This window comes from Rhinopithecus roxellana, chromosome 4 (genome assembly GCF_007565055.1).
Source record: "Rhinopithecus roxellana isolate Shanxi Qingling chromosome 4, ASM756505v1, whole genome shotgun sequence".
Classification (NCBI taxonomy): domain Eukaryota; kingdom Metazoa; phylum Chordata; class Mammalia; order Primates; family Cercopithecidae; genus Rhinopithecus; species Rhinopithecus roxellana.
Genome location: NC_044552.1, coordinates 38,226,078 through 38,244,256, shown reverse-complemented (window position 1 = coordinate 38,244,256; position 18,179 = coordinate 38,226,078). Strand labels below are relative to the sequence as shown.

The window sequence follows — 18,179 nt, the reverse complement described above, 5'->3', positions numbered from 1 at the left end:
TTAAAACACGTGCAAGCCTATAACGTCTAAGGATGTACATTTGAGTGATAAACTGTGAAGAAATGCAATGCAGGCCGAACTCGGTGGCTCACACCTGTAATCCCAGCACTTTGGGAGGCCGAAGTGGGCAGATCACCTGAGATCAGGAGTTCGAGACCAGCCTGGCCAACATGGTGAAACCCCATCTTTACTAAAAATACAAAAATTAGCCAAGCATGGTGGTGGGTGCCAGTAATCTCAGCTACTCAGGAGGCTGAGGTAGGAGAATTGCTTGAACCTGGGAGGCAGAGGTTGCAGTGAGCCAAGATCGCACCATTGCACTCCAGCCTGGGCAACAAGAACGAAACTCCATTTCAAAAAAAAAAAAAAAAAAAAATGCAGTGATTACTATGAAAGTCAGGGTAATGGTCACCTTTGGGAGAAGGAAGATGGTTGGGGGCAGGGCAGAATCCATGGAGGGGCCGTGGGGTGGCTGCAAAGTTCTATTTCAAGTCCTGGGTGGTGGATACAAAGATGTCTGCCTTTGAATCAACAACATTGAAACAAGTCAACATTTGTTTTGGTTGATTTTCTGCATCTATGTTTTATGGTGTGATTTTTTAAAAATCTCTATTGTAGTGTCTGGCAAACTTTTTATAAAAAGGGCCACATATTAAATATTTTAGGCTTTCCAGGCCAAGAGGCAGAATCGAAGTTGTTATGTAGGTATTTCTATAACCATTTAAAATGTTTGCCTTGGAGGCCGAGGCGTGAGGAACACTTGACACCAGGAGTTCAAAACTGGCCTGGGCAACATAGCGAAACCCCATCTCTTTCAAAAATAATAAAAATAAAATAAAATAAAAATAAATAAAATGTAACTACAGTATTTTTTTTAATGCATAAGGATAAACCTCTAGAATTGAGACCCTCAAGGGTTCACCAATACTTGAATTCCTGATCCGGGGGCTCCAACAGCCACTGGTGTGCCCTGATGACTTTGCCAGATTCCCATGGTAACCGCTCCCCTTCCACCCTGGTCCACATTAACCTCCATGTCTCCAAGCCACAGGCAGACGCAGTCACCACCCTCACTTCCCTAAGAAGCTGGGGGAGGGAAGGGGGCGAGTGTTCTTGCGCACGATGAGCTCCCAGCTACACCCACCAACTCTGGGTGAGCACCCCTCCTAGGAGAAAGGGAGAACCTAAGGGCACCTAAGTCTTAGGCCCCAGGACCCTACAAAAGAACGTTTCCTAAAGCCTGTGTCCAGAATCCCCTCACGAGTCCTTTACTACATCCTTGTCACTCAAGGTATGGTCTAGTAGACTAGCAGCAGCAGCAGCAGCATCGGGGAGCCTGCTAGAAATGCAGAATTTCACCCACTCCAGACCTACCAGATCATAGTCTGCATATTTAACAAGATAGCAGGGGATCCATATGCATATTAATGTTTGACATGTGTTGGTCGCTTTCACAATCCAGATAAGCCAATGCCATAAATAAACACATCAAACCAGAAACACCTCTCATAGGTTGACTTTTTAACCTAGACACTAAAAGACTGCTTTTATGATTTATAAGAGGAAATTCCCAAAGTTGAGTTCCCCATGCTCAGTAAGAGTGAAAATTCCCTCCTATCCTCTCTGACCATCAATCCAGGACAGAATGTCTCACCGATCTTGGGGTCTTGCTCTCAAAGCCAATGGGGAAATCAGAAAGGACACTTTCTACTCCTAGAATAAGAGTGTTACGTCTTTTAAACAAGTGAAAGGGAGAGCACAAAGAATGGCTGGATGCCTTGAACGTACCAAGATAAGTAGGTCAAATGGCGACATAAGGGAAAATCCCAACTCCAGGGAAGATAAAACACCACTGTCTTAAACAATGAAAGGAGCACCCCAAACGTTACTCACAAAACCCAGCTGAGTAACTCCCAAAAAGCAGACCCTATTTGCATGTTAAACCTCAAAATGAAATTCCCACAAATACTGAGACAGTGGATCAGTACCCTTCAGAGAAGTTCCCAGGGTTGGTAACTTCCCTGTCTGATGAGTTTTCTCCACCTCCATCTATCTTGGGAAGCTGCAGGCCTTCAGTTTAACTTCCTCATCAGATGACAGTTGCAAACCAGAACAGACACATCCCAATCCTAGATGAACCACTTTGCTTCACTGGGAAATATTAAAAAGAACCTAATGATTCACCAAAGAGCACCACATTTAAAGAAAAGAAAATTATCATTTTTAGTGGCAAAGACAAAATAAGATGAGAGAAAAACCTACTTCAAACAGAAAACAACTAAAAACATTTTTTTAAAAATCCAAGGTACATGCTACAACACAGATGAACCTTGAAAACATTATTTTATGTGAAAGAAGCCAGTTACAAAGAACTACATATTATATGATTCCATTTACATGAAATGTCCAGAATATACAAGTCTGTAGAGACAGAAGGTAGATTAGTGCCAAGGGCTAGGAGGGCTAAGACGATTGGGGGTTAATGGCTAAAGGATTTGGGGTTTCATTTGGAAGTAATGAAAATGTTCTAAAAGGGATTGTGGTGATGGTTGGGCAATTCTATGTAAATATACTAAAAGGCATTCAACTGCATACTTTATTTAAATGGGTGAATTGTATAGTACGTAAATTATATTTCAATAAAGCTGTTTTAAAAAATGATATGGCTCCATACTAGATCCATGTTTGGAGTTTCTAATATAACACAATGACTTTCTGGGCAAAATCTGAAAAAAGACAATTGATGTCAGTACTGAGTAGAGGCCCCACCAGGTTTGTATGGCAAAACACTCCCATCTCAGTTTGGGAAATAATTTCACAGTCTTGTCTAAAGATCATCAATCTCAGCTGCGCGCGGTGGCTCATGTCTGTATTCCCAGCACTTCGGGAGGTCGAGGCAGGCAGATCGCCTGAGGGCGGGAGTTCAAGACCAGCCTGACCAACATGGAGAAACCCCATCTCTACTAAAAATACAAAATTAGCCAGGCATGGTGGTGCATGCCTGTAATCCCAGCTACTCAGGAGGCTAAGGCAGGAGAATTGCTTGAACCCAGGAGGCGGAGGTTGCTGTGAGCCAAGATTGCGCTATTGTATTCCAGCCTGGGCAACAAGAGCGAAACTCCATCTAAAAAACAAAACAGGCTGGGCGCGGTGGCTCAAGCCTGTAATCCCAGCACTTTGGGAGGCCGAGACGGGTGGATCACGAGGTCAGGAGATCGAGACCATCCTGGCTAACACGGTGAAACCCCATCTCTACTAAAAAATACAAAAAAAAACTAGCCGGGCGAGGTGGCGGGCGCCTGTAGTCCCAGCTACTCAGGAGGCTGAGGCAGGAGAATGGCGTGAACCTGGGAGGCGGAGCTTGCAGTGAGCTGAGATCAGGCCACTGCACTCCAGCCTGGGCGACAAAGCGAGACTCCGTCTCAAAAAAAATAAAAAACAAAACAAAACAAAACAAAAATCATCAATCTCGCAGAAATCCCCAGCTGATTTTAGCTTCCTGTTCCAGAAACACTGGAAAAACCAAAATAGGCCAAACACACTTTCAAAACAATACCTTTACTCTATGTGGGCAAAGGGAGAAAAAGGGGATCATGGAATAGGAGTTATAGGTGCTGTCAGAATACAAAGTTGAGAATTAACTATCACTATAGAAATTCAAGTCCAATGTAGATTCCCCAAAGAAACTATGTATCCAAAGACCCCAAATAACTTAACACACACAGAATGGTGGCTAAAATAGACCACCTGGATGGTTAAGGCCTTCTCCATTATTACACTGACCTCAGCGCTGGAACTTCTATTGAGTTTTAGCTTGGCAGATTCTCTTCTCTCTTCCCAATCTGTTTAATTTTCCAAGCCAAGGGCATCATAAGAAACCCCATGAGCACCCTGACTGCATCCACAAGGGCCTGTTGGCTTCAGGGTCACAGCTGCTACTATGGAAAGACAGAAGGGAGAGGTAGGACGGGTATATCTCTTACCTTAAACGAAAACACACAGAACCTCAGTGCATTAGAAGGCTTAGAGAGTGAAATCTCTGCAGCTATCAGCCAACAGCTTCTTCCTGCCTTGACGACCTGGATTCTCCCTGATCCCCAGGCAAATGACAAGACCAAATGTTAGGCAATTAATAATATAGCAGATGCTGTTTGGTTTCTGTGTTCTCCTATAGACTCCTGCTTCAAGGGCAAAATGGCGGTGTCTGATGCCAAGGTCCAAGGGAACTGGCAAATGCCTAGAACGTTGTCTAGCACATACTAGGTCTTCAAAAACTATTTGTTGAATACCTCTTGAATGAATGCTGATACTCCTCTGTCACTCTCTGCCTTCTTCCCTCAGCCTGGAAACACCCACACAAAACACACACACACATACACACACACACGAAGTTGAATCCACACTTGTTTATTGCAACCCCATTTGTAACTTTGCAAAACTAATAAGCACAACAGCAATTACTGCTAGAATACAGATTTCAATGGGCAGGGCATTTTGTTAATTTTGTACCCTAAACGCCCAAAACAATGCCTAGCACACACTAGGCTCTGAATATGTGTTTAATGCCGAATGAATTAAAAACCTACTATGTGCCAGGCGCTGTGCTAGATCGACTTCTGCCAGCGACCCAATCGATTACTTCCACACCGGCGGCAGAGCCGCCCCCTGAGTCCTCCTACAGCCAGGGGCCGCTGTAGGAAACGCCTGGCTTCCTTTCCTCGTCACTCTTTGACCCCGTAAAGTCACTGCCCGGAGCTAAGATGGCAGCGTCGGTGGCAGCTGCAGCCCGGCGGCTGCGGCGGGCCATTCGAAGGTCGCCCGCATGGCGGGGCCCCAGCCATCGGCCGCTCTCATCCGAGCCCCCTGCAGCCAAGGCCTCGGCCGTGAGGGCCGCCTTTCTGAACTTCTTTCGGGACCGCCATGGCCACCGGCTGGTGCCCTCCGCCTCCGTGCGGCCCCGCGGCGACCCCAGTTTGCTTTTTGTCAACGCGGGCATGAACCAGGTGAGGGCCGAACCATACTGATAGGGAGCGGAGTTTGTAAGTTTTCCGGTGAGAAAGACGCTGCAGGATTGGGCAAAAGAAGCGAGAGGCGGAGTTCGTAGCTTTTGGGGAAAGAGGGCGGTGCTTGGTTGGGTAAAGTGATGGGGGTGCGGCGCTCAGAGTATAGGGAGGGCTTGGGGAGGGCTTGACCTGGGAACTTCTGAATTGGAATTGAGTATTAGGTCCAGAAATGGCTGGAGTGGAATCCCGTGGGGGCAGACTGGTGGGGGAAATCCCATTTCATTTATTCGCTCTTTAAATAAAGATAACGCTTTCATTAAATATTTACTGATCACCTGTTGGGTGCTGAGTACTATTCTCTAAGCTTTTGATTTTTATCAGCCACTTACCTTTTCTAGACTTCATTGTCCTCATCTGTAAAATAGGGGCGGCGTAAGTTAACCTTAGAGGCCGTCTGGGATCCCTACTAAATAAGTCTTAGTTTTGTACCCTGAAGTTATTGGGTGTGGTTGAAGAAGCCGAGACGGAGGATGCCACATTTCAGTGCCCTGTTTCCAGCTCCCAACACATTCCTCCTTTTACCTTGCTCATTTTACTAGCAGAGGGTCTCCGGTTCATGATTTATTTACCTCTTCTGTGCTCCCCACATACCAGAGATGGCTGTCTCCAGGCTCCCAGGTTGTCCTCCTAGACCAAGATTACAGTGCACTCTCAGGGGCACCGTCAGCCTTCGGTCTGAACAGCCATCCCTATCCCCAATCCCCACATTTCCCTTCTACTGAGAAATTGGGATATCCCTCTCTCCTCCTCCCCGCCACGTGCTTCCAGTTCAAGCCAATCTTTCTGGGCACCGTGGATCCACGAAGCGAAATGGCAGGCTTCCGACGTGTGGCCAACAGCCAGAAATGTGTGAGAGCTGGAGGACGCCATAACGACCTGGAAGATGTGGGTCGAGACCTTTCCCATCATACCTTCTTTGAAATGCTTGGCAATTGGGCCTTTGGAGGTGAATATTTTAAGGTGAGTCTCTAGGGAGCATTGATCAGCCAAGAAGGGAGTCAGTTTGTCCTGTTTCCATTGTACTGTCTGCTGCTTAGGCAGGGCCTAATACCAGATGTGGAGGCAAAGTGCTAGTTGAGCAGGTGTTAACAGGAATTACCTCGCTTCCCTGATTGGATTGTAAGTCCCTGAAGGGCAGAGACTCTGCTTCCTGCCTAATGACTACTCAAAAATTGTTGTTTGAGTAAATGGTCAAATAGCAATGCTAAGGTACTTACTAAAGTTAAAGATCACTCCAGGCTAGAGTAGGCAGCGAATTTCATGTGAAAGTGGGACTTGTTCTGGGACTTGAAAGAAGATAGGATTTAGAAGAAGGGGAAGCTTTCTGGGCAGTAAACACTCAGAGGCAGTAATGGTTCATGGCTTATTCTGGGAACAAGATGGCCGCAGAAATGCTTCTGTCTTAAGTGGGGAGCTAAACTCATGTGGCTTGATTACTTCAGTGGGGTCTCCGTCTCACCCATCTTTCTCCCCCCACCCCATGCTGGTTTCTGCTGCAGGAGGAGGCATGTAGCATGGCCTGGGAACTGCTGACTCAGGTCTATGGGATCCCTGTGGAAAGGCTCTGGGTCTCCTACTTTGATGGTGACCCTAAGGCAGGGCTGGAGCCAGACCTGGAGACCAGGGACATTTGGCTGAGCTTAGGGTAAGTCAACCCCCTACTTATGTTCATTCCTGGAGGGCAGGAGGACTGGATAATGGAGACTACCAGCACCAATCCTCAGAGTCTCAGCATTTCATTCCAGGATACTGTGGACTTAGCCCTGTTCTTCCTCTTGCTGAGCTTCGACTTGAGGGAGGGGCTGTCATGGCAGAGAGGGTCCCAGCTTCTGGGTCTGTCTGTCTCCCACCACTCGCCTGCCTTTCTCCCCAGGGTGCCTGCTACTCGTGTGCTTTCCTTTGGACCACAAGAGAACTTCTGGGAGATGGGGGATACCGGCCCTTGTGGACCCTGTACTGAGATCCACTATGACCTTGCTGGTGGGGTGGGAGCCCCACAGCTGGTAGAACTTTGGAACCTGGTCTTCATGCAACACAACAGGTAAGGGGGTGCTGAAGCAGGACGAGAATCCCTGGCTAGAAGTGGAAAAGGTGGCAATTAGAAGACTTTGATCTGTTTCATATAAAAACAAACACGTAAATGGTGCTTACCATGTGCCAGGCACAATTCTCATCACCTTATAGATAATAACTGATTTAATTGTAGTCTTTGCCTGTGACAGCTTAAACAAGTCACTGCTATTCTCTGTTGAACTTGATGATCAACAAGTTGAGTTGAACTTGATGATCTCAGATTTTCTTCTAGCCTTAACATGTTTTTCTAGGGGCAAAGAATTCTGTCCCAAGATGGGATGTCTGCTGCCCAGGCAAGGGCCCAAGCAGGGGTGAGAGTGGAGATAGCTCTATATGAGAAAGGACGGGACCCCAAGGCCATCATCATCTGCTATTGCAGGGTGGCAGGGGAAGATACTGATTGTCTGGTTCCTCCCATTGTCAGCCCCCTTGGGCTCCCCGCCACCCAACATTTCTCTACTCCACTTGGGCATCTCACACCTGTAATCCTGGGTGGGGCCTCACCTTGCACACCTTCCCTGGACAGAGAGGCAGATGGAAGCCTACAGCCCTTGCCCCAGTGGCATGTGGACACAGGAATGGGCCTGGAAAGGCTGGTGGCTGTGCTGCAAGGCAAACACTCCACCTATGACACTGACCTCTTTTCCCCGCTGCTCCACGCCATACAGCAGGTAAGTGCCTCTTCCCTTCCAGAAGCCCTCCAACTTGCTCATCACAGCCCTCAGCCCCATTGCATTCCATCTTTGTTGAGAACTCAAGAGTGTTCTCAGCATCTGAGGACAATAACCGACCAAGAATTCCAAGACGTCAAGCAAGACACTGGGATTCATTACTTATTACCTGCTGTTCCTCCTAACTCCTTACCTCTTTCATTTATTCAGAAAATACTTGTTGAGTGCTTGCTTTATGTTAAGTGCTTTGTGTTTGGTACAGAAGACACAGCAGTAAGCAGGAAAGAGATCATGGAGATTATATGCTAGCATGAGAGATAGACAGTAAATGTGTTAAAGAACAAAGTAATAGCTTACAGATTGTGAACAGGCAGTAAACATGGGTGAAAGTAACTAGGAAGAAGGAGGGGTACAGAGGAATCTTAGATAAGGTACTTAGGGAAGGCTCACCAAGAAGATGACCTTTGAGCTGAGCCCCGAAGAAGGAGGAGTCAGCCACAAGAAGCTCTTTCCAGGCAGAGGGGACAGCAGGTACCAAGGACCTTGGTACTGATGGATTAGATGGGGAGGGGAAAGAGACATCAAAGATGGCTCCCAGGCTATTGGCTTGAGCAACACAGTGAATGGCATGACTGTTTACTGAGATGAAGAAGCCTGGGGAAGAGAAAGCTTTCGAGCTAGGTGAATCAAGCTCTCTGCTTTGGAGCATTTCCATGTGTGTATAGCTTATACCCTCCCCATTGCCCCCCAAGAAAGGGCTTGACATATGCCAGAAACAAAAAGGTGGCCAGCCAGCTAAAGGAGAATCCCATGGGATATAATAGGAACATGTGTCAATTAGCTTTTGCTGTATAACAAACCACCCTAATGCTCTGTGGCTTAATCACCAACCATGTATTTGACCCCTGAGTCTGTGAGCTAGAGTTTAGGCTGGGCTTAGCTGGCTCATTCTTTGGTCTTGTGTGAGCTCACTCATCCATCTGTGGTCAGCTAAGAGGCAGCTCCTCCTCTGGGGCTTGGCTGGCTGTCAGTTTGGAGGCAGTAGGGGTGACTGGGCCATGTGTCTGTCATCACCTAGCTGGCTGGTCTGGGCTTGTCCACATCACAGCTCAGCAAGGTTCCAAGACAGAGAGCAGACACATAGGCTTAGAACAGTGTTGTTTCCAGTATATTCTGTGGGCCAAAGCAAGTCGCAAAGCCAGCACAGATTCAGGGGATGGAGAAACAGAGTCTATTCCTTAATGGGAAACAGCTGTAAAGTCCCATTTTTAAAGTGGCATATGCATAGGAAAGGGCCATTTTTGTGAACAGTCTACCACAGACAAGAGGGCAGAGTTCAGTCTTGTGGGCCTTGAAGTCCAAAGTGGGGCTTTGATTCTCAGAGTGGCAAGAAGGGTTCTAAGGGCTGGGTGCGGTGGTTCATGCCTGTAATCCTAGCACTTGGGGAGGCAGAGGGAGGTGGTTCTCTTGAGGTCAGGAGTTGGAGACCAGCCTGGCCAACATGGCAAAACCCTGTCTACTAAAAAATAGAAAAATCAGCAAGGCATGCTGACACATACCTGTAGTCCCAGCCACTTAGGAGGCTGAGACAGGAGAATCACTTGAACCCAGGAGGTAGAGGTTGCAATAAATTGAGATCGTGCTACTGCACTCCAACCTGGGCAACAGAGTGAGACTTCATCTCAAAAATAAATAAATAAATAAAAATGTACATCAGGTCATGCCACTCCCCACTGAGAACTCTTCTTTTTTTTTTTTTTTTTGAGACAGAGTCTTGCTCTGTCACCCAGGCTGGAGTGCAGTGGCATGATCTCAGCTCACTGCAACCTCTGTCTCCTGGGCTCAAGCGATTCTCATGCCTCAGCCTCTAGAGTAGCTGGGATTACAGGCACCCGTCGTCACACAAAAAATCTATATTTTTAGTACAGATGGGGTTTCACCAAGTTGGCCAGGCTGGTTTGAAACTCCTGACCTCGGGTGATCACCCGCCTCAGCCTCCCAAAGTGTTGTGATTACAGGTGTGAGGCCACTGTGCCCAGCATGATGTACACTTTTAAAAGCCTACTCCTGTTACTGTGTGGAGGATGAACTGGAGGGAGATGAGAGCAGAAACTTAGGAATCAATTGGGAGGCTATTATTGATCCAGGCAAGAACCACAGGGCATGACTTCGGCTAACAGCAGTGGAAGTAGAGACAAGTAGATTGAGTTGAGAGATCTCATGGAGGTAGAAGCGAAAGGATCCACTGATGGATTACGATGGGTAGGGGAAAGAATTCAAAGATGGCTCCCAGACAATTGATTTGAGCAACACACTGAATGGCATGACTGTTAGATGAAGAAGTTTGGGGAAGAGAGAGGTTTGGAGCTAGGTGAATCAAGCTCCCTGCTTTGGAGCATTTCCATGTATGTAGTTTACACTCTCTCTCCCTGCCCACCCCCACAAAAGATGGGAGAGGCAAGAACAGGTAGTGGAGAGCACCTGGAGTCCGACAGGCCCGGCTGAGATCTCAGATCTGCTCCTTGAGAGCTGGGTAGCCTTGTGTCACTGAGTTCCTCTGAGCCTCAGCTTCCTCTTCTGTAAAGCAAGGATACTAATACCTCCTGGAATGGGCTGTTTTGGGGATTAGAGGTCATGTTGTTCAAGTTCTCACCCAGTTCTGATAGAAATTCAGTAAATGATCACAGATATGTTCACTTGTAGCACCAAATATGAGCCCCGTGAGGGCAGGGCCTGGCTCCTGCTCATCTGTGAGGCTTCTCAGCCCAGGACTGGACTGGCAAGGCCATTCTGGATGTGGTTGGCTTTAGGGCTGAAGGCAGATGCTCTAGAGGCGATAAAGAGCACCTGCCTGGGCCAGTTCAGGCAGGGCCACTGGCTGACTCTTTCTCTCCTGCTTCCCAGGGCTGCAGGGCACCCCCTTACTTGGGCCGGGTAGGGGTGGCAGACGAGGGGCGCACAGACACAGCGTACCGCGTGGTGGCTGACCACATCCGCACACTCAGTGTCTGCATTTCTGATGGCGTCTTCCCTGGGATGTCAGGTCCCCCGTGAGTCTGGAAGGGCTACAGAGAGGACAGGGGCTGCTGGGGGTCACAGGTGGAGGAGGGAAGGAAGAGGAGAGGTGGGTCTGGTTGAGCCAGTAGGAGGAATGGGGAGAGGGAGAGCTTTGGGGTGGGAGCACACACTGTGGATCTTGTCCTTCTCACTCCCCATATTGCTGACCATGAGCTGCTAGGGGTTCATGTCTGGGCTCTGAACCCCTTTAGGCTGGTTCTTCGTCGGATCCTCCGTCGAGCTGTGCGTTTCTCCATGGAGATCTTAAAGGCACCACCGGGCTTCCTAGGCAGCCTGGTGCCTGTAGTGGTGGAGATATTGGTAAGGACAGAGCTTCTTCTCCACTGTGGGCCTCCCTGGGCACTTTGGGGAGCCTACCACTGAGCCTAGACAGTGCCCCCAGCCTGGGTGCCCAGAGGTCCCCACCCTAAATGTCCAGCCCAGCATCCTATCAGCAAGCTAAGAAAGCTGTCCTTGCTTACAAGAAGCAGGAAAACTTGAGGCTCCTTGTCCAAACTGCTGAGCCTTTGACCTCATGAGCCCCTTCTGCCACCCTATAGGGAAACCAGTTCCCCATTTGAGTCCCTCTCCCAGCCCTTCAATGTGTCTGAGCCTCCAGGGCAGGTGTCCTCAGGGAGGCCCAGGGTGGGGAGGTGGGGGTGGGTTGGTTGCCTTTCACACCTCCTCAGCCTTCTCCACCTCCCCCAGGGAGATGCTTATCCAGAACTGCAAAGGAACTCAGCCCAGGTACTGGATTCCAGTGGGAGAGAAAGGGTTTGATGGGAGAGTTGTGGAGAGAGACCCTCCTTCCAAGGAGACCCAGCTCCACTTCTGCTCTGTCTGGTTCAGATTGCCAACCTGGTGTTAGAGGACGAGGCAGCCTTCCTGGCCTCCCTGGAGCGGGGTCGGCGGATCATTGATCGGACTCTGAGGACCCTGGGACCTTCAGATATGTTCCCTGGTCAGTGGGATACCGAGCCCATGCACAAGGGACTTGCTGAGACTCGCCAGGGTGGGCAGAGGAGGGAGCTCTGGGCCAGCCCCTTGCCTCATGTCCACCCCCAACCTCTGCCCAATGTTCCTATCTCCCTGGACTCTCCTTCCATACCCAGACCCCTCTGCAGCAGGAACACCACCCTGCCTCTCCCTATGTCCACACTGCCCAGCTAGCCCTGCCTCCTGCTTTCCTAGGTTGGCTTCATGAATAGACTGAGCTTCCCTCCTCCCTTGAAATGACCTGTGCCCAGGGAGTACCCTGGACTACCCCCAGCTCTGGCCTTGCGGCATGAAGCCTGAATGTGACCCCTCTCCTGAGGCTACCCAGTATGGAGGGGGTATTTGTGTTTGGCATCTGGTGGCTTCTGCGTGGTTAGAAGGGCCTTGGACCTTATTTTTCTCCCCTTCTTTGTCTAATCCCTCCGCTTGTCAACACTCTTTTTTTTTTTTTTTGAGACGGAGTCTCACTCTGTCGCCGGGGCTGGAGTGCAGTGGCCGGATCTCAGCTCACTGCAAGCTCCGCCTCCCGGGTTCACGCCATTCTCCTGCCTCAGCCTCCCGAGTAGCTGGGACTACAGGCGCCCGCCACCTCGCCCAGCTAGTTTTTTTTTGTATTTTTTAGTAGAGACGGGGTTTCACAGTGTTAGCCAGGATGGTCTCGATCTCCTGACCTCGTGATCCGCCCGTCTCGGCCTCCCAAAGTGCTGGGATTACAGGCTTGAGCCACCGCGCCCGGCCAATCAACACTCTTTGTCTTCCTTTCTTGAAGCTGAAGTGGCCTGGTCCTTGTCACTATCTGGAGACCTGGGGCTCCCCTTGGACATGGTAGAGCTGATGCTGGAGGAGAAAGGGGTCCAGCTGGACTCCACTGGACTGGAGCGGTTGGCCCAGGAGGAGGCCCAGGTACAAGCTGTGGCACCCCCATGCTGGGTTCTGTTGGGACACCCCTTCCCCAGCCCTGAGCTCCTGGGGGAAGAGCTGTGGATATTGAGAGAAATCAAGAATCTGAGGATAGGATCTGTCCCCTCACCTGGGAGGTTTCTAAAACCTCAGGCCACAACCTGTAGAAAGCAACACTAGCCAATGGGCTAAACACAGGAGCAGAAGCCAGCACAGCTTCCTGGAGAGGGGCCTTCCAGGGGCAGCAGTGGGCAAGAAGGCCTAATCCCGAGGATCCTACATGACGGATGGTTCACCAACCAGCCCAGGGGCTCAAGCAGCCAGCCAAGCCCTGAATTCTTATTCCAGAAGGGCTGCAGAGTCCACAGCTGTGTGGCAGGGACAGGGACCTGCGAGGCTGAAGTCCCACTTTCATTCTCCATGTAGTTCTTCCATGCCCATCCTGCAGCACCAGGCACGGCAGGCTGAGCCAGTTCAGAAGCAGGGATTGTGGCTTGATGTCCATGCACTGGGGGAGCTGCAGCGCCAAGGAGTGCCTCCAACTGACAACAGCCCCAAGTACAACTACTCCCTGCGACCCAACGGAAGTTATGGTGAGAGCCTGGACCGAGGTCTGCCACCGCAAGCTTGCCTGACCAGTTACTGAGAAGAATGTCCAAGATAGCTGCTGCGAGCCCCTATGTATTCCCCAAGATGGCCACCAGGGGTCTCTGTGGCCCCCCCAGCTGGAAGTGCCCTGCGGGGTGCCTGTTAGCCCCAAGGCAGACCCATCTTCACATCTCCAGCCCCTGCCCACCACTAATAACCATTCTGTTCCCTGGCAGAGTTTGGCACCTGTGAGGCCCAGGTATTGCAGCTGTATACAGAGGACGGGACAGCAGTGGCCTCCGTGGGGAAAGGCCAGCGCTGTGGCCTCCTCTTGGACAGGACCAACTTCTATGCAGAACAGGGGGGCCAGGCTTCAGACCGCGGCTACCTGGTGCGGGTAGGGCAAGAGGTGAGTCTCCACCACAACCCAGGCTGATTTCTGTGGGTGGCAGACCCAAGCCTGGGTGGGAGCCAAGGGAAGGGAAAGGCTACAGGCACCCTGACCCCTACCCTCCCCCAGGACGTGCTGTTCCCAGTAGCCCGGGCCCAGGTCTATGGGGGTTTCATCCTGCATGAGGCAGTAGCCCCTGAGTGCCTGCAGATCGGGGACCAGGTGCAGCTGCATGTGGATAAGGTAAGGATCCTCCCTGACTGTTCCCAATACACTGCAGCCTTTCACTCTCCCCACCCCCTGCCCTCACCCAGGACCCTGGGTGACAAAAGTATTTCAGGCCTGGCGTCTAGGCTGCATGGCGAAGCACACGGCCACCCACCTGCTGAACTGGGCGCTGCGGCAGACCCTGGGCCCTGGCACAGAGCAGCAGGGCTCCCATCTCAATCCTGAGCAGCTGCGCTTGGATGTGACCACCCAGGTGAGCCCGGCACAGAAAGACAGGCTTCATGTGAGGTGACAGGCTTAAAGAGAGACAGCCTGCTGTGAGCGGGTTGCTCTTAGAGGCCTGGGCTCTAGGCCCAGCACATCCACCCAATCACTATGGGACCCTGGGCAAGTCCTTTCCCCTTGGGCTCCTCGTGCACCAGTGAGGAGTCAGGCTACAGAGTATCTAGGGCCTCACTCAGCTCTGATGTGGGATTCTGAAGGCCCTCCAGCAGGGGCCCTCCCTTCACCTCCAGCCACTCCTTCCTTGTTTCTACTGTCACCGGAGACATTCTTGCTCAAACTGGGCTGTCCTCTCCCTCTGCTGCCACCCTGTCTCCCTGCCCTTCTTACACATCTGGCTCAAATCCTTTCTCCAGGAAGTACTTGCTGGCTAATCCCCATCCCACCTGCTTATTCCCTGCCCCTGCATCTCCTCATCCTGTAGTTCTCTCTTCCATTGGACTGCCCCTTGTAAGCTCCATGTGGGTACAGCCTCCTTTTTCTGTTTCTTCAACTTTTGGTGCCTAGTGAAAGGCCTGGAGCTTCCAGTAAGCCCAACTCCCTGATAGCTTTCTATGGAAAAGAATTGTCTGCTCAGCTAGTGTTTACTGAGCACCTATCATGTGCTAGCCACTATTCTAGAACCTGGGGATAGCTCAGTGAACATTGACCATGTTTCAGTGCATCAGTTACAGGTGTGGGACTGACTGCATGTTTGTCTTTCCATTTCCTCCCCACCCCTCCAGACCGCATTGACCCCAGAGCAGCTCCGGGCAGTGGAGAACACTGTGCAGGAGGCCGTGCAGCAGGATAAGCCTGTGTACATGGAGGAGGTGCCCCTGGCGCTCACTGCCCATGTCCCTGGCCTGCGCTCTCTGGATGAAGTGAGTTGGGGAAGCCCTTTTGGTGGAGATTTTGGGCCTCCTTCAGGCATACCTGGAGGCTTTATCCTTCTCCTTTGGCAGTTAACGGGCCTGTCCCCTCTTGACCTCAGATTTACCCAGACCCTGTACGGGTGGTGTCAGTGGGGGTACCCGTGGCCCATGCATTGGACCCAGCCTCCCAAGCCGCACTGCAGACCTCTGTGGAGCTATGCTGTGGGACGTGAGTCACTCCTTTGTGCTGCCTGGCCCAGGGGCCCCAGATCCTCGCCCTTCCCTTGGTCTTTGGAGCCATCAGCCCTTGATGGGAGATGCACTCTGGCCTCTCCCTTGTCTCCTGTCATGCCCCCTGACTTTCTGTTACCTCCTTCCTCCCACAGGCACCTGTTACGTACAGGGGCTGTAGGGGACCTGGTTATCATCGGGGACCGCCAGCTTTCCAAGGGCACTACCCGCCTGCTGGCCATCACTGGGGAGCAGGCCCAGCAGGTCAGCTTGCCAGTAGGCCTGGGACTTCTGGGTTGAGTGGGTGCATGGGACACAGGTAGGTGACATGCTTGGGCTCAGGGGTGCCCAGCAGCAGAACCAGTATTAATACTTGCACACCAATGTGGCCATATCAGCTGTTGGCAGCTGGCATGTGTTTTATTTGGTGCTGGTGCCTTGATTGGTCTTGATTGTTATATCTTATTTGTCCCTGACCAGTAATGAGTTGAGAGGCCTTGTCCTGGGGAGATGAATGTAAGCCTGGCGGCCCTGACCCTACCTGTCCCCTCCCTGCAGGCCCGAGAGCTAGGCCAGAACCTGGCCCAGGAAGTGAAAGCAGCCACTGAGCAACTGAGTCAGGGGAGCCAGGATGTGGCAGAGGCACTGAGGCTGTCTAAGGACATAGGACGACTCATTGAAGTGAGGGCCACGCCTGCTGTGGAGCTGTTCCCCACCCTCTCCTGGCCCTATTCCCTCCCCTATTCCTCCCTGGACCCCTCCAGACTCTCCCTAGCACTCCAGTCGGGTTGGGCTCCAGCTGGCCCAGATGTTTGTCTACAGGGTGGGTGTCTTCCCTGGCCCTGCTGGTCCCTACCTCAGAGACTATGGCTCAGGGAAGGGCAGGGGTGATGCACTGCTTCTGGCCATAGGCTGTGGACACTTCTGTGATGCCCCAGTGGCAGCGGCGGGAGCTGCTGGCCACACTGAAGATGCTGCAGCGGCGTGCCAACACTGCCATCCGTAAGCTGCAGATGGGGCAGGTGAGAGGAGGTTTGGCTGCACCTATGTGCCCAGAGACACTCCAGCACATATACTGAGAAGTCTCAAGGGCTGGGGCATGGGGGTGAGTCAGAGGCTGTGCAAAGACATGGGGACGGGGTGGTGGCAGCTTCTTCCTTCTCCCGCCAGCTGAGAACCATCACCCAGGCCATTCCCCCACTTCTGTCTCTTTCAAACTGTGTTTCTCCCCCAACTCCCAAGTCTGGCTCAGGCCCCCCAACGCCGGAAGCCTGCTGACTTGATTAGTGCCATTCAGGCCTGATTACACCTCCACTGTGGATCCCCTTTCTCCCGCCCACTCCTGGTCCATCTGTGCTCTGACCTTCCTCCTTTCACCTTCAGCGACCTATTTGTAGGGGCCTGAAGCTATGATGAAAGGAAAGTGGTGAGGGAGGTGAGGAAGGACACATGTGGGACCCAAAAAGGAGGCCACCCTAGGCAGAGTCCCTGCCCCCTCTGCCTGGAGCTGATGACCTTTGGGGTGGGTGGGGGAAGCAGGGGATTGCTTAGCTGGGTCTCAGTTCAGAGGTGGGGGCTAATTGGAAACCTGCCTCTGAGCCTGACCCCTCTGCTCATCCTTCCTGCCCCATAGGCTGCAAAGAAAACTCAGGAGCTGCTGGAGCGGCACTCGAAGGGGCCTCTGATTGTGGACACAGTCTCTGCTGAGTCTCTCTCAGTGAGTGCTGGCCAAGCGGGGCTGCCCCAGGGTCTGAGGAGGGCAAAGTCCTGACCAGGAGGTAGCTAGGGGTCTGGGAAGCTATGGGCTCACTATCTGTCTTTCATGGTCCAGGTGCTGGTGAAGGTGGTACGGCAGCTGTGTGAGCAGGCCCCCAGCACATCTGTGCTCCTACTCAGCCCCCAGTCCATGGGGAAAGTGCTGTGTGCCTGTCAGGTGGCCCAGGTGAGGGAAGTGGGAGAGCAGCCCACCACCCCCATTAATACCCATCCTGGTCCAGCTGTCTGATTCTACACCTTTAATTCTTCCCAGACAAAGGGGCCAAGACTGGGTGGAGGTATCTATGAGAATACTCCAGGACAGGGATAGGGGAATCTCCTTGTTCCTAAAAACAGCCCCTCCCCACTCCAGAAAGCACCAGAGATTCCTTAATTACCAACCCCTCCCAGGCCTCACATCCCTTGTAAACAAGTAGCAGATGTTCACATTCATAAACCTCCCCACACACATTTCCAGCCCAAACCTTCTCCAGCTTGTCACCCGACTGCCCCACCATGTGCCCAGCTGGGAAGGGGGCGCTGATCACCTTCAGCTCCACTCTTGAGGGTACCTTGGGTGGATGCTGGCAGGGAGGGCCACTCTGCATCGCTTCCCCTTCTGATTCTGTTCCTAGGGTGCCATGCCCACCTTCACAGCAGAGGCCTGGGCACTGGCAGTGTGCAGCCACATGGGGGGCAAGGCCTGGGGCTCGCGAGTAGTGGCCCAAGGCACCGGAAGCACTACTGACCTGGAAGCTGCCCTCAGTACAGCCCGAGCCTATGCCCTCAGCCAGCTCTGACCCAGGCCCGCCCAGGGACCCACGTGGACTAAAGGCAATGCCAGGAGCCCTGAAGGAGCCAGCAGAACCTTCCCACTGGCTGAAGCGAGGACTAGAGGCTGGAGGCCAAGCAGCTGAGCCAAAGAGGATCACCTGGGCTAGGCCCTACATGACACAAGGAGACATGGGCTAGGGAAGGCAGAAGTGGGCCCAAAGACACACACCCCCTTGGTGAATGAGAAGACATGGGCAATTATGGCTGTGACTGTACATTAGAAATTATTTCACTGGGCTGGGCGCGGTGGCTCAAG

At 51.8% G+C, this 18,179-nt stretch overlaps 1 protein-coding gene across 2 annotated transcripts; it reads left to right on the top strand.

Moving 5' to 3' along the window:
- Positions 1-4,726: 4,726 nt before the first annotated feature.
- AARS2 (alanyl-tRNA synthetase 2, mitochondrial) lies at positions 4,727-18,126 on the top strand. 2 transcript variants are annotated; one of them, XM_010369777.2, is made up of 22 exons: positions 4,727-5,003; positions 5,832-6,023; positions 6,563-6,708; positions 6,937-7,104; positions 7,663-7,807; positions 10,712-10,857; positions 11,077-11,185; positions 11,573-11,611; positions 11,714-11,825; positions 12,630-12,763; positions 13,209-13,353; positions 13,585-13,757; positions 13,869-13,982; positions 14,080-14,220; positions 14,975-15,112; positions 15,223-15,332; positions 15,490-15,598; positions 15,893-16,015; positions 16,246-16,356; positions 16,968-17,051; positions 17,166-17,276; positions 17,725-18,126. In XM_010369777.2, exons 1-22 carry the CDS (start codon positions 4,761-4,763, stop codon positions 17,887-17,889), a joined length of 2,958 nt encoding a protein of 985 aa, XP_010368079.2. In that variant the 5' UTR covers positions 4,727-4,760; the 3' UTR covers positions 17,890-18,126. The 2 variants fall into 2 exon arrangements, with proteins under 2 accessions (XP_010368079.2, XP_030784441.1); XM_030928581.1 differs by lacking the exon at positions 17,166-17,276.
- Positions 18,127-18,179: the final 53 nt, after the last annotated feature.